This window comes from Ascidiella aspersa, chromosome 9, assembly GCF_963924565.1.
Source record: "Ascidiella aspersa chromosome 9, kaAscAspe10.2, whole genome shotgun sequence".
Taxonomy (NCBI): Eukaryota; Metazoa; Chordata; class Ascidiacea; order Phlebobranchia; family Ascidiidae; genus Ascidiella; species Ascidiella aspersa.
Genome location: NC_139455.1, coordinates 13845169 through 13861317, shown reverse-complemented (window position 1 = coordinate 13861317; position 16149 = coordinate 13845169). Strand labels below are relative to the sequence as shown.

Sequence of the window (16149 nt, the reverse complement as noted above, 5' to 3'; positions counted from 1 at the left end):
AAGGGGGGGTCTTGAATTTTCAGCTTAGGGAATTCCCCTATTTTTCGTCTGATGTTATTGAATAATGACGTCATAAAACAGTGACAGTATGACGTCATAGAATGGTGATTGCAAGACGTGATAAAAAAAACTAATCAGAAACAGACAAATACGTCCAGCAAAAGCGAGCACGTGCGTCGTCGACAATCCTGTCAGGCGCCAGCTGCGAAATCACAGTGTGCAATCGTTAACTTCAGGCAAAAAAACAACAAACCAAGACCGTGAAATATGTGTGATTAATTGTGGTAGAATCACACATAATTCGACTATCAGCAGCGCAGTTTTCAAGTTTCATGAACGGAACGAGCGCTAAATTACAAGCACGTCTTTCACCACCTGCAATACTAAACGAAGATCGTTTTTTTCGGGTGTTATTATGCCACCATTAGCGCAACACCTGCGCCGAGCTATGTGCCAAGTCACCTAAATTACAAGCTGCGGTTGAGGGGAAATAAGTTGTGTCCTATGCACACTTAGTACGTGGTCTTGAGTATGCTTAAAGAGCATAATTTTGCGTTAACCATCATTACTTAAAATGGAGACTTTGAAACGCACACGACAGTCACCATTATACTTCTTTTTAAAAATCTGCTTCAGTTAAACAAATGTCGATGTTACACCAACATCGGATATTAGCGCAGAGACCGAACAGCGAGGAACATACTGCGCCCAACTCGACGTTTCTTAGCGTGAAAATAAGGAAGAAGGTTTGACTTAGCGTTGTCAATTGTCGAATACACACTTGCTAATCAGTCAACTTAAACAAACAACGAAAGAGAAAAACTATCCAGCATTTACGGTCGACCAAACAAAAGCCGAAAAACGGCGTTTTGCACTCGATTTTGGTTTCGCATTAGATTAAGACGCGTGACCCAATTACAAAAAGCACGCCGCTTTGAACAGTTTGTTCGGAGAAATAAATTATGTATAAATTATGTCAATATCGTTAGAAAGGTGGTATCGTTAGAAAGGTGTAATACATTTCTTTATGGTTATATATAGGCCTTAACTGGGTCATTTCACAATGTCGCATCATGTTGGTCGGATGTTGCTCGGATAAAAAATCACGATACTGCGCTTATAAAGTTATGAATATAATTTTTTTTAAACTCGAATTTTTCTGATTTTTTTTATCTTTGACAAGACAGTGTAGACCAGTGGTCTTTAATATTTTTCTACAGTTTTTCTTGTGCAGTTACTAATCTACACATGTGTCATTTTGATGTAAAGTATATATATAAGACATCATTAAAGCAGAATTAAAACAAACAAACGCAACATGAAACCAATAAAATCAATATAAAAAGATAAACATTCATGTAGAAAATTACACAGAAAATTGCTTGGCTTTCCCTAAAGGGGTGCAAAAATCTTTAAAACCATAGTATTACGACCGAAGACATAATAAAGCTAAAACCGCAGTACAACCCAAGACAGAATGAGATCGAAATCGTCTGAATAAGACATAAACCTGTCGGAATATGTCCGGAATTCATCTGAATAAGGCCTAAGTGGCCAAAATAACGTCCGAAACTGTAGGGAGAGGGTATGGGACGATCGGGGGACATGGGTCTGGTGTTGACCGTTTTGGTGTCGACGTTTGGGCGCCCTAGTTGGAATGGCGCCGTTAGGTCGCCGCTGTTTAGGCACCGGATTTTCTGACCCTGTATGGGGTTGTTGGTGGGTAACTGGTGGGGTTCGAAAATGGGTCGAAAATGGTTTGAAATTATTTGGGGAGTTAGTGGTGTACCGGTACTTGGGGTTTGGGGTTAGTTAAAATGTTGTATAGGCCTGACTTTTTTTCAGTGCGTGCCAGACGTGCGCACTGAATTTTCAAGGCAACTCACTTGATCCCACAACACTTGTATAGTTCTTTGATTCCCATATCAGTGTTGATGTTATTTATCTGCTCTTCACTATAATCACCATTGCAAATTGAATATATTAAACGCATTGTTGCGCATCGTGGTGACCTTTATTGTTGTCATTCCAGCATTTTGTAACTATTTCCTCTGGTAAACTCGTTACTACTAATTTGTTCGTTGCACGATACCATTGAGACACTTTATTCTCATAAATTTTTGAGCACTGCAGATGTAAGTAACCTAGTATGTGGCAAATGTGAGTTTATTGGTGTTGTGGATGACTGAAAGGAGTCCAGCAAAAATTAAGACCGGCATTAGAACCAGGGCTGCGGAATCGGAGTCGGATTCGGGACTAGAGGCTCGACGGAGTCGGTTTGTTTTGCCGGAGTCGGAGTCCGACGTGCGCCTGCGCAGTGTCAAATTTTAAAACTGTCAAGGCGGTAAAATGTTTTAAAAGTGTAGCCTAATAGCAAATGTTGAAATATTTTTAAACCATGTAATGCGGGTGGATGAGTTATGACACCAATATGAGTGCATTGCAGAAAATCCACCTTAATTTAGTTGCGTAAATGAGTAAAATACAGGCTTTAGAGTCAGAGTCAGAGCTGGACTCGGGACTCGACAAAATCTTACATTTGGCCGGAGTCGGACTCGGGACTCGGGAGTCGGACTCGGGTGTATTTTTTTTTTTTGGCCGGAGTCGGACTGGGGAGTCGGACTCGGGTTGTTTTTAACCGACTCCGCAGCCCTGATTAGAACAACATCAATGTCGGAATAAACACAGTTCGAATAAGACAACAATAGAATTAATGCCTTATAGTCGGAATATGGTCTAAATTTCTACACTCATCAAAATGATCATAAATGGCCCAAACCAGGTCTAAACAACATTTTACCTATCCCCAAACCACACCCTAATTTTATCAACACGTTTCCTAATAATTTTAACCCTAACCTCAATTCTAAACCCATTTGTTACATCTCCACATTCACGTTAGCCCAGTGCTTCTCAACCCTTTTTCGCGGCGACCCAAATATTAAGCGTAAGTATGACGACTGAGCTTTGGCGACCCAATTGGTTTCTCTTGTAAGCGAAACAAAAACTAGCTTCTTGTAAGCGAACAAAAAATAGGCGTTAGCATAAATAATTTCGAATTTTAATAATTATTCTAAGACAATATTTGTATTGCTTCCGAATTTTCTTAATTGATAAATTTTGCTTGGAATCAATCTGTGACTACTGCGGTGAGCGACCCAACCCAATTTTGGATCGCGACCCATAGGTTGAGAAGCACTGAGTTAGCCCAATGTTGTTGTTTACTGGACTAAGTTTCAATAGCCGGACGTAACAATGCGTTTGGAAGTGACCTTGTTTTCTCAATTGCTATGTTTGCCGTTCGTTTACCAAATAAGGTTGAGAAGTAACCTGTGCTAAACCTTGGCCTTGCTAAGTAATTAATTATTGTTGGAGTTTGTGTTTAGCGAAACTTAGACAAATAAACATAAATTTGAAAAACTGAGTGTACATTAAATAGACCTGTATCACAAAAATAATTGGTGAGTTTAAATTTGTGATTACATTAATGTTCTTTGTTTAGCAGTTGAATTTTTTGTTTAGAAACAGTTATTCGCCCTATCGTCCTGTCATCGTGCTACTCGTACTTCGTTGCCATGTTATATGTTTATCGCTACTACTTCTGTGTACTGTGTAAATTTGGCGCCAATACTCCAGGATTTGGAAGCTGTCGTCATTGTACGTTAGGGTTCGCAACCGGCACACCTAGGTAACATATGACGAATGACAATAGACAAAAAAGCAAATATCCTTGTCTTCCCAGGGAAAGAGTAGCTAATTATGATTAACGCGCCGGAATTTGAAGTTTTACATTATTTTATACTCTGATTTTTTAGTTTTACGGTATTCTTAAACGGTATTCTTGAAGTCTTTCAACCAGAGAAATTGCGAGGCCATACACTGGAGCAATAACAATGTGAGCTACAACATATCAAACAGAAGTAGTGCTCTAATTCCCGGTAGAAATTCAGATAACAACTTGAGAAACAAAATCTGCGATTACTATAAGTTTCATTAAATTGACTACCAAACAACTCGTCAGACTATTAGTGTTAGTACTGGTATAAATCTAAAGCATGTCGGCCATATGTTCTCGCCCCGCGGGCAGCAGGTTTCACACCCTTTAATTATATATATGTTGTGGCCCTTGTGCGTTTTATAATACTTTTTTGTATTGTGGTGTAAACTTATGTTTAAGCTGCAGGCCATAGCGTATTGTCCATCCTCAATTTTTCTATATAGGCCTACGAAGTTTTGTTGATAAATGTGCGTTTTGCCGCTTAAGTTATTTATGGCGCACAATGCCCGTAATGTGCCCATAAGGGTGCGTTAACCCGACGTCGAGAAACAATCTAAAAAACCTGAGAGTGGCGTTAAACCTGCGGCAGACACCAGGCACATTAACTGGGTATTGCATTTGTTTGAGTATCAAGAAAAAAAAAATGTTTGGTTAATAAATGAACTAATTTTTATTATATTGACACGACTTTTTAACATCCTCTGACCATGTGAAAATTAACTAAATATAAAAATCTCAAATTCGAAGGGACAGTCTTCAAATTGGTATCTCACCCGATTTTTAGTACCTATAGTGAAACAGGAATAAACTTTACTATAATATAAAGCAAAATCACATGTTCCCGCGAGGGTAAACGCCATTACAATAACTTATTTGGCGCTGAATCTTCTCGACAATAAAACTAATTCTTACCCTAATTACAAGATCGAAAACTGATAGCACAAAGCACAAAATTGTACGCACTTTACTTGCATTTCGTAGAAAAGACAAAACATATAAATTAACACAACGAAATGATACACCGCCGTTTGTGGTTATTGAAAATGGTTGGAACTCTCAGTAATTGCCACGCAGTAGCATCTCGGATATAAGCGGTGGCATTGAACCACATGGCATCTCCCTGTTTAAGGATATTGCCCTTTCTGATCCTACAAGAAAATACAGAAAGATATAACAATATAGACCGTCGTATTTCCCCATAGCAAAAGCTCGTTAAACCAGGATAAACCGTTGTAAAGCATTAATGTAAAGAATTGGAAGCGATGTTTGCAGACTCACTTTACTTATTGGCCCTACATGGCCTTTAAGTCAGTTAATAGGCTACGGTATGTGTCTCTACCTTGCATGCTGATCGTCCGGAGATCGGCCACTTTCATCAGTAATCTAGGAAATATAAGCGGGTCTTTGGGTCTTCTCCATCTGCTGTAAAGTCGAAGGGCTTCCAGCAAGGGATTTTGAATCTCCTCGATGCGGTCCGTTTCTTCCAGATCAATTCGATCTACAACAAACGCCATTACTACTGGTCAAATTATGCTTTGATTCAAACTTACATTAATTAGGCCTGCAACAAATTGTTTTTATCAATAATAACAATCTCGCATCATTTTAAGTAAAATTAAAATTACTAAACTAAATTTTAACCGGTTCTTACTGTTTGTTGTTTATAAAGTTTACTATACAATTCACTTTTGATTATAATAATTATTTATACAGTTGTACAAATGCAACGACCTAGTTCCTAGGAGATCAAAATGTTTCTTTGAATGTCATTAAGCACAAAAATTGTAGGTTTTGTATGAGCCTATATCAAATGAAATAACAACAGCAGTGCATGCTTTTACCTGGGCAGATTATGCAAATGGCACTAAGAAGCCCCAGTTCAGTTTCATCCAAACTCAATTTCCATAACGAGTTTGCAAAGGAATATACTGACTCCGTAATGGGACCGAACCCACATTTTCTCATTTCTGCTTTATCTAAAGTTAATCCGTCAGAGAAGGTCATCGTATCTTCTTCGGGGCAATACCGTGAGCACAATCGCAATACCTGTGACAAATTCGTTTTTATTTAGTAAAACTGATGAACATCAATTTACGGTGTTTGCACTTCAAAAATCTAATATGAAGACGTTTTTTAAGTATTTTAGAGGTGGTTTCACGCGTTTGACGTTTAATCGTACTAAAGTAAAATTAAGTCACACGAATCATTAATAATTGAGCCTACGCACAATTGGCGAAAGGCGGTACCTAAACAGTAAGTACTATAGAGCAGTGGTCTCCAACCTGTGGGTCGCGACCCCACTTGTGGGGTCGCAATAACTTACCATATTCATTCTGTTTTAGTACGAATTATTTATTTCGTTTTCTTTATGACGTCACACTATTAAACGTAACTGAGTGCATTTTCTAAAAAAAATTCTTTTTAAGCTCGTAAAAGCCGCTAAATCAGCTAAAGTGACATTTAACAAAAACTAGATTTCTTTGATTTAGCCCAGCGAATATCGAACTTTCGCAAATTGATTTATGTGGACATACTTTCAATGCGGTAAAAAAGGGTTAATTTTTCAAAAAGTCAAATTTTGTTATTAAACGTAAGGAATGTGGTTTGCTTATATAACAGTTAGGCTTCGTATTCCTAATTATGACAGCGGATGCAGCAAAACGTTTTTTTTTTGTAATTCGATTAAAGTAAAAAACAAAGGTTTTAGCAAATATTTACTTTTGGACTTCGATGAAATATCAACGTACCCGACTCTGCCTAAATATAATATTAAACTAAGCCTACTCATTACGTTTTCAATCTCATGGCTTTGTGAAGCGGGATTCAGCGCAATGAGCATAAAACGAAACATCGTACTCGCTTAGAATAAGAGCATTACATGCGCCATGCGGTTATGCCGTTATGCTATGATGCTGCCATCATATTGAATGTAATTTATTGTCGAAACAAATTGAAATTTTGTGATTGCTCGTGTGTTAAATTCAAATTCATATGTTAACTAAAACTTCCTAAAGGCAATCATTTTGGTACCCATGCGTAGCCATCTCTGGAATTATGCACAATTTACGCACAATCGCTCGTGTTACTTTGTTCCAGTTGCGTATTTTTATTTATATCGGAAAGCAAAATGGGGTCGGAATATAAAATTTGATTTCATTTTTTTTAAATTGGGGTCGTTTATCAAAAAGGTTGGAGACCACTGCTATCGAGTATAGACCAGGGGTCTTTTTTGTATGATTTACCCTTTTAACAAAGATAAATGTCAGATTTACCCTCAATATATAAAATGGTGCTTATTAATTAAAGTTACTTTTATATAATATATTACTCGGTCAACGAATTTATTTTAACCACCAAAACGCCTTAAGTTCTGGGCTAAAAAGATCAACAATAAACTAACTGGGCCAGTTTAAATTAAGCCGATCCCAGTGACAAAAAGTAGGCAATCACATGCATAAACGGACTCCAGCCACAAGACCGGGATAAGAACAACATCAACGTCAGAATAAAACACAGTTCGCAATAAGACCAAAATAGGACTAAAACCTATTGGTGGTAGTGCCCTTTAAATCGTAATAAGTCCTAAGTCCGTCGGAATAAGACCTAAATGGTCAAAATCAGGCCAAAACAATACTTTAAGACGATTTCGATCTTATTCTGTACTGGATATTACTGCGTATTTGGCTATATTATGTCGTTGGTTTTAATACTATGTTTTATAGATTTTTCTGCTTTAGGTATAGTTGCTTTTAAGTCTTATTGCGTGTTCCCGCATAAACAGCACTGAAATTTCAAAAGGTGCACTAAACCTCACAGTTATCGCTACTAATTAATAAAGTGTTTACAACCCTATTGCAGAACTAGGCCTAAAATGCACAAAAATTGAACCTTAAACACACTGTATGCTCGCAGATACCTAAATCTATTTTCGTGACTGCCTTGTAAGTTTGAAACTCTAAAATCGTCATTTAGTGGCATATTCACTGTTTAGTACGCATTTTCACTGGAAGTGTCAATATTGCACCTTGCTTGAAATGTACAGCACCGGGACCCTTGTGTCAACATCGTACACGTCGTTACCTATATTGCACGACCTATTGTACTTCTTTGTACCACGGTAAGGAAATTATGCTACTGCGTTTTACTTCTCATATCAGCGAATTTGGCCAAATACAACAAAGATTGTCCTAAGCAAGTTTAGTTTGAATTGCGAAGCACCATGACAGACAACAAGCTCAACAGTGCTAGGTTAATACAATGCAAGGAAATTATATTATCGAAAATAATAAACAAACAGTGTGGCAAACATGACACGTTTTAACCTTTGCTCGTGTATATTTACAATAGTAGGTTGTCAGGCTGTATTATGTGCCTATACTTACAAGTACATCCATGCTGGCAGATTTTATCAAGGTAATCTTGTCCGCTATCGAACAACTCGCAAAACCAGGAATTTGCTTGGAAAATTCAACAATCTTAACAATAGATTTGGTTGATCGATCAGAGAATTGATACCATAGTTCCATGTCTACGGATTTCGATTCGCGTTTGGGGCTTATCTACACGAACAAGAAAGCAAAATATTGATCTATGTATAACATCCTAGAATGTAAAAACGTTTATAATATTCGTCCTTTCACTCAAATTTTGTTTTCTGCTAAATTTAAACAGAATTATAGAAAACTTACGGATCGAAACTTTGTGATTTCTTTCAGGCTCGGTGAAGTGTTGTTGTGTGCAGTGGAAATGTGGCGTATAAGGGTTTCCATGTGTGACGACAAAGGTTCCGGGAAACACAGAGTATGAAGGGCTGTGTTGGAAGAAGTTTGCTTTTCCTTTCCCCTTTTTTTTCGTCGATCATTACGCACCGCTGCGTTGAAAACGTGGTTAGTTTGGTAAAACACAGAATGTAAAAAAAAACAATTGCTCTTTTGTTTTAAATGTTTGCGGACAGTTAACCCCACCACACAAAAAATAGGTAAAGTTGCAAGGCACAAGTTGGACCTATATAGTTTAGTTTGTATAAAAAAATTCTATCCAAAACTCACCCTCAGCCTCCAACATTTACTAGATTTAAAGAGTAATGCTAAGCAACCTAAGTGTTGCTGTAGCTAGTTAGAAATTACACTATTAAAAAAATAACCACTTTCTTTTTTTAAATCTACTAACATTCCTTGAGCATTCCAACTGCAAAGCACCTTTGAAGACGACAAAACTGACAACGGCTGCGACTTGTTTTGTTGATGAGACAATCTCCGTCGCGTGGGCAACTGTATTGCACATTCTTCTGGACACTTCGGCGAAAAAATCCCTGTTATCAAAAATTATAAATAATTACCAGGCCACGTTTCAGCTGAAAAGGACACCCAAAGGAAAATACGTATACGCTATATATGCCAAACTGTTTAAAGAATAAAATTCTGCTCCATAATTGTGCTTTTCAGATAGCACCATGTGAACGTGTTGGCTGAAGTTCAGTTTACGGATAAAAGCCCTATAGAAATCATATTTCGAATCATCACGCATATGTATTACCATTTTTTACATACTTAAAAACTTGATCTCGCTTAATATCTGACGTGTTGAAGTACAAGGCGACTTTGGTGATCATGTTAGAGAGGCCGCGGCAGATCCCACTAATTTGGTTGGCTTTAACCCTTGTTAAAATATTACTTCTTACGAACAAAAGATAAATACTAGTACAGTGGTTCTCAACCGGGGGTCCGCGGACCCCTGGGGGTCCGCAAAACGTTTTCAGGGGGTCCATAAAAACTTATAAATATATTATTATTAATTTAATTAACGCTAGGAAATAACTAACGCTTGGTAACATGCTAATCACAATCTTGGTAAGTGATAAAATCAAAGATTTGTAACACTTTGTAAATCTCATCGAGTATGAGAGGACCCTTCCATTGTGATGTAACACAATAGGTTGTAAAATGGAAGGCGAAATTAACAGTTCATATGTAGGCTACTGGATTTTGGTTTATTGCTTATGCTATCATTGTCAAAGATGACGTCTAGAGTCTAGCATTGTCAAAATTACAACCACGCATTGTAAAGACTGGCTTTTGAGTGCGTTAAACTTGTTGTTTACGACTAACCGTTCGTATTACGTCACAATGCCCCCAAAGTGGCGTGACGTTTACTGCGTTAATGCAGGATTTTTTTTAGAAAACATAAATCCGGGACGCATTTTGAAAACTGCAAATACACTTAATGTAGACCTAATACAAAATAATTTAATGCTAATAATTAGCTTAACAGGGTTGCGGTTGTTTTATATTTTGTCAGGGGTTATTTTTTAGGGCCCTAGTTTTAAGGGTGGTTTGTCTAAGTAATTTAAATTGTAGCCGAAAGTATTGTCTGTATTGTGAATAAATGAGTTGAGTAAATTATTTCTACAATTAAATTAGGATGCGGCCCTCGTGAAAGCAGCAACAATTTTAGGCCGCACATGTTGGCAAAGGCGCTGTGTCCAAAATAAATTCGTATTCCCCGGACCATATCATTCTCAAGCATAAGTTAAACAAAATGCAAGATTCCATCAGCTGGCCTGTTAAAACTATTACATATTAGGTTGTATTCTGTGTCATTTGCTTGAGGCGCGTGTTATTGCCGATGATTTAAAAAGTTAATTTATCATGTTACTAAAAAGTGATGTTTGGCTTGAGTGCTAAAGTCGTAAACATTTTAATTTTTTCTAAATAAAACATTTTAATTTCTCTAATCGTTAATTGTTATAAAACATATATGTTGGTCGTCCCTTGACTATTTTTTGCTTATTGTGCCTGAAATGGGTTAACTAAATGATTCCCCACAAGTGGAGTCACATTCTCTACCCGTGTGGTAGCAGTATTTAATCGGATGACGTGTTATAATTTATCGCATTTATCTGCGTGACTGTGAAACTTCTAAAAAGTCTTCGCAAACTAAAATTTTACATTTGTTGAAACAAAATTGCACATAATGTGTGCTTATTTGAAATAAAATGACTAAATACCCATATATCGATAGGGAACCACTCACTAACGTAAAACCTTAAGTTGTATAGCAGCCATTGTTCGCATTGCGTGATATTCAGCCAATAAGTAATCCTGGTACCATACTGCGTACCTACAACGTAAGTAAAATCTCGTTTGAAACTGAAAATTGGTTACTATTAAAACCGCCGCTTTAAATTTTGCGAACTTTACCTAAATGCTGCAAGTGTTGTGCCAAACTATTTAAAATTAGGCTACAACTCGTTTAATTTCTAAACTTTAAGACCAGTTGTACGTGAAAAACTTCAATAGAACCACGTATAACACGTATGATAAAAAAAAGACAGCAGCGAATTGCTCATTACATTGAAGTTTCCGTTATTTGCTTTAACTAAAAGCGAAAGTTATAGCTAACATTTCTAGGTATCGGCTGAAAAACATTGAAGTATATTCAAGATAGGTATATTAGATGTCAGATCACAGGGCTGCAGAGTTGGACTCGGGACTCAAATCCGACGTGTGCGCATGCGCACGACAAAATTTTGAAACTGGCAAGGCAGAAAATTGTAGCCCTGGTTGCCAGTGCAAAACTAAACATAGAAAAATGTTTGGCACGCGAGTTGTTGATACTTTGACACTATTCATAAACTGGCACACTGAGTGCAAAAGGTTGTCGACCCCTGCTGTAGACCGTCGCCATGTTGACTGTGATTAATTGCGATGAAAAATGTTTAATCACGTTTTTATGTTAACCAAACAATACTGTACAGCACTAAAAACATTTAAGATACTGGAAATACTTATGGGAAATGTTGTTTTAGTAAATAGATGTTTAAAGGTTAAGCCAAAATACGCTGTGTCTAGCAAGTGATAGCCTTGCGCACTGTAACAGATTTTATCAAGGGAATGGCGAGAGGTGAGTGGCGGGAATATAAGTGAGTAAATGTTCTCCAAGAATCTTTTCAACAGGCCTGGCGGCGACTGCATAATTTACGACTGTCGACAAGCGCTGTGGTTACCAAATCGGCCTGGCAATGACGCCTATGAAAGTGCAATTTGCTATTGACTATTCAACGAGTGTCGATTGTCTCGAAGCCCATGAATCATAATATTGGCGAACTGAATATATTTAGTGAGATAACCAACAAAGAAAAAATAACAACGTTAAATTTAAGTATTTGTTGTGATATTTATAAAGTTAGGGTAAAAACTTAAAACTATATACCACAAATACCAACTTATAAAGGTAATATTTTTAAACACTCAAAAGGTAATATTTTTGTAAAAAAAATAAAATTAAAAAACCTTAAACAGAAATAAAACGAAAAGTCGTGTTACTTCCAAGATTAGCTTAATCCCTAGTTGATGGACATTTATTATAGAGGTATGATTAATTTTATATCAGCTTGACAATGTTAAAATTTCAAATGTAAAAAACAATATCAAAGGAGTAAAGACAAGAAATGTTAGCAAATAAAGAAATGGAAACTTTTCGCTAAATCGCGCACTCTATTAGCAGTAGGCAAACTCTTAAACTGTGTACCGTGGCAAAACTGTGCTTCGAGGGATTATCAGGTCTACTGCGAAACATTGTTATATTGAACAATATTTCTTGTGTTACCAATAGGCAATGACAACCATGTGAGACTGAATACGATCCATTATAAAACTAAATATGCCGGTAATAAGCATTTACCTATCTGACCTTAAATAAAGTTTTTTTTTCAATATTATTCATATTATTTTGTAGGACGAGTGCCGAAAGTTTTGTCACTATTTTTAGTGTACTGCAAGGCAAAACGTTTGGTATAACCACTGCCCTAGAGTAAATCCTGATGGCTGCAGGAGATATAAGCAGCTATTCTTTTGAACTCGAGAGGTGGTGGACGGTGTTATCAGATACACAGAAATAAATTGAAAAAATGCATTACCGTAAAACGTGCTCGGCGGATCTATGCCTTGGGTAGCAACAAAGATTTCTGCAGCAAAGACTTTTATCACAATTTGCCGCATTTATTAACGTAAATAATTGCAGCTTGTTTATATGCAAGGAACTTAAAGCAATAATGGGAATGCGAATAAATCAAAATAATTAAAGCAGCTAATAGAAGTCACAAGGTATTGACTCTTTGCAATGCCCAATCAATAGTCTGAATGGTCTTGATCTAGTTTTACGTACTGGCACGATTGCAATACTTTACAGGAGTAAATTATACATGCTGCTATTCTAACAAAATAACGATGATTATATAAAGATCATAGGCTGGGTGCTAAATGAACAAAGTCCAATACTGTCCATTTGTTGCCAGTTTTAATGTTACCATCACAAAAAACGAACAAGGATATTATAATTAGGCGAATATTCACCGGTATATCATAGATTTGGATTTATAACAGTTTCTGCATTTAGCTGAGCAATTAAAAAGCTTTATTAGTATAATTACCTTGCAGCCTTCGCAAGAAGACACGCCGTAGTGGTAGCCTGAAGATCGATCCCCGCACACGCAGCATGGTTTGTACACTCGGGGAGGAAGAGGGGATTCTGGTGACATAACCGAACCAATTGTCTCGTGGTCAGAAATGTTGCCACTTGAACAAGTGCTTCCCCCATCCGATTGTGCTGCTGCTACAAATATACGACATTTGTTTGTGAACGTGGCGAATATGTTTTAAGACCTTTTTACTCGCCGACTGAAAGCATTACCAAAGGAATACGTTCCCATTGACTAAAGCAGGTGAAAGAAAACAGGTAACGAATAAAACCGATTGTGTATAGTCTGTATTGTTTTTAGGTAGACATAATATTGCTAAAGTTGGAAATTTTGACGATACTGGTCGACGTTGGTTAACGAAGGGAATTTCAGAAAGCTCCTCGGGGACCAAGTCCCAAGTGGCGATGCTGTGTTTAAATTACATTATGAGAATTCCAAAAGGTAAGCAAAAATACGCAAAATTACCTTATCTAAGTCTGGGGTGCAGAAATTAAAGCTGCAATTCTTAATAAAATTGAGAAAAGCACATTTTTTGCAGAATGTTTAACGAAACAGATATATCTCATTCTTCACAATTACACTGTGTGACCTACGTGCACAACATTTGAAGACGTGAATATTTTATTGGATTTGTAGATACCCACGATTCTTGGTATCTTTGTCTTTTATGACAAGATACCAAGTTTCGAACCAAAGATAAAAGGAAAACTTAAGGGATGTTGTTTTCAGAGAAATCAAAGCACCGGGCCGGAATTTAGCCAAATGCGTTGGAATTGGAACCGACGGATGCTGACTTTCGGTTTCAAAGGCCGGCGCTGAAATTAAACAAAAGGCTCTGAATTCTGTTAGGCGTTCGTGCTCTAACCGCGCTCTTAATTTAGTCTATTTCGAAAACATCATCTGGTCTAAGCGTGTTTCGAAAGGGCGTCGTTATTATTAATTACAGAAAGTTGAAAAGAACAAGATGCTCTACAAAGGCGTGATAACTGGTAAGCATATGTATGCGGTCGTAAACCCACTTTTGAAGTGTAATCAAAAAGTCAATGAATAATAGGAAGTGCCAATTTTCCGATTAAAAACAAAAACATATGAATTTAGTAGAAGTGAAATATCTTGACTGAGCGGGCTACAAAGTATGTGCCGCGGGTCAGACTCTGGCCTGTATGTGGCACGCTCCTGCTTTAGGCGGTATTTCACCAATGACATGATTCAGTGTAAAAAGTTCAGCGGATCCGGCAACTTTTAGGTCTGGGAGGGTGATAGAAAGGTCGCGACTCGCGCGGTTATGAGGTCATTGTAAGGGCACACGTGCCACCGTAAAGCATATTACTTCCTGCATTTTGCCTCCAGATCAGTAATTGACTGCTTGTTGATGGAATGTCATACATACAAGCTTATCCTAAAGACGCTTTACATCGGTTAGTAAGTTGTTGTGATTTGTGGGATTTGTAAATGGCAAAGAAGACCTCGAATCTGGCTAATTAAATGGTTAAAATAATAACAATAGAAAATGGAAAATACTTGCACAAAACATATAAACGCAATCTGCTAGTACATTTGTTGGTAGATAAAGGTACTTAAAGTGTTTAAACCCAACGGTATGTTCTGTTTGGCTTAGCGTAATTATTTATTATTAAAAGCGTCTTAACTATAAACAGTATTATAAGGTCAGAGGTTCAGGTCACACACAAGCGCTATACATAAACAACTATGAGAAAAACAGAACAAATTAAAAACGCCAAAATTACGTTTTGAGACCCCCAGATGCCTGGTATTGCTGAACAACAGTTTTTTTTATGTAATAGAGTAGTATTTGTCAGACAAAACTATTGTAACCCTACATTATATATATAGGTTTAATACATTTATGAATGACAACTAAACAATAGAATTAATAAAACTATATGAGATTCAATGTTAGTAAAAAATGTTTGTCTCGTATCATAACTCATACAAAATTAATTTTCCATTATAAGGTCTACGTATACGTTCATTGAAACAGTTAAAAAACTAATAAACATTGCTGTATAAAAGTAAAATAAATCTACGCAATATTTTATTTACTCATTACACTGTAAACTATATTGTAATAAACTAATAATTTGTATAGGCTACAGCAGGGGTTTTCATTGTTCAACCCGCGGCCCGCAGAGCGGAAATATGTGGCCCGCGACCGGCTTCAGTTTGATATCTACACATCCCTGGTCTATAGCAAATATTGGTTGGTAGTGTTAAAGAAAATCGTAACAATGTTTGCTTTCCTACATGGTACAGAAGAAACATATTCCATTCCATATCCACTAACAGCGTGACTTCCCAACTCGGCAAAAGAGACGCGTTGAAGCGACGCGACCTTCTTTTCCACTATTAAGTCCTCTCTGAAATTCTAAAAAAAACGTTACTTAGATGGTTTAAAGTATTTTGAACTCATCACTTTAAGGATATATTAAAGTAATGTTACTTATAAGTATAACAAGGTTTGAATTAAAATTACGTTTTTCTTGCAAATTAAATAAAAACTTACTTTATCACTGAAATGAATAATAGGAGAAACTTCTTGTGAAAATTTTGAATACCGCGTTTGATCTGTAATGGTGTAATCCATGGCCATACCAAAGTATTTTTTAATACATTAATCATTTAAACCTGCATTTAAGACAATAACAATACTGTAGCCTACCAGTGGTAAAACACAATATGCAAAATTGCTTTACAATTTTACAGGAGATTTGTATAAAACAAAAACTTCATACGCGACAAAAAATCTATTAGCTATTAGTTTTATTTTTTATAAAGCTTGCAACAAAATGAAGTCCTTATTTCGTAATCAGTCCATTCATTTTTTCGTTTACAAAATGTTATTAAGCTTTTTGGCTTTTTTCCGTCATTTTAA

General features: G+C 36.7%; 1 protein-coding gene across 1 annotated transcript; it reads right to left on the bottom strand.

Moving 5' to 3' along the window:
• Positions 1–4213: 4213 nt before the first annotated feature.
• On the bottom strand, positions 4214–15861 carry LOC146133101 (retinoic acid receptor gamma-like). Its single transcript, XM_083397644.1, has 9 exons — positions 15781–15861; positions 15522–15642; positions 13209–13390; positions 8948–9089; positions 8467–8648; positions 8161–8337; positions 5620–5824; positions 5118–5276; positions 4214–4926 (listed from the first exon to the last, which is right to left on the bottom strand). The coding sequence occupies exons 1-9, from the start codon at positions 15859–15861 to the stop codon at positions 4835–4837; spliced, it is 1341 nt and encodes a 446-aa protein (XP_083253770.1). The 3' UTR covers positions 4214–4834.
• Positions 15862–16149: the final 288 nt, after the last annotated feature.

Coding starts and splice junctions, on each gene's coding strand:
- LOC146133101 (XM_083397644.1), bottom strand. CDS start 15,861: ATGGATTACACCATTACAGATCAAACGCGGTATTCAAAATTTTCACAA. Junction 9,090..13,208: donor CTTCTTGCGAAGGCTGCAAG/GTAATTATACTA, acceptor TTTTGATAACAG/GGATTTTTTCGCCGAAGTGT. Junction 4,927..5,117: donor CCGGACGATCAGCATGCAAG/GTAGAGACACAT, acceptor ATTTTCTTGTAG/GATCAGAAAGGGCAATATCC.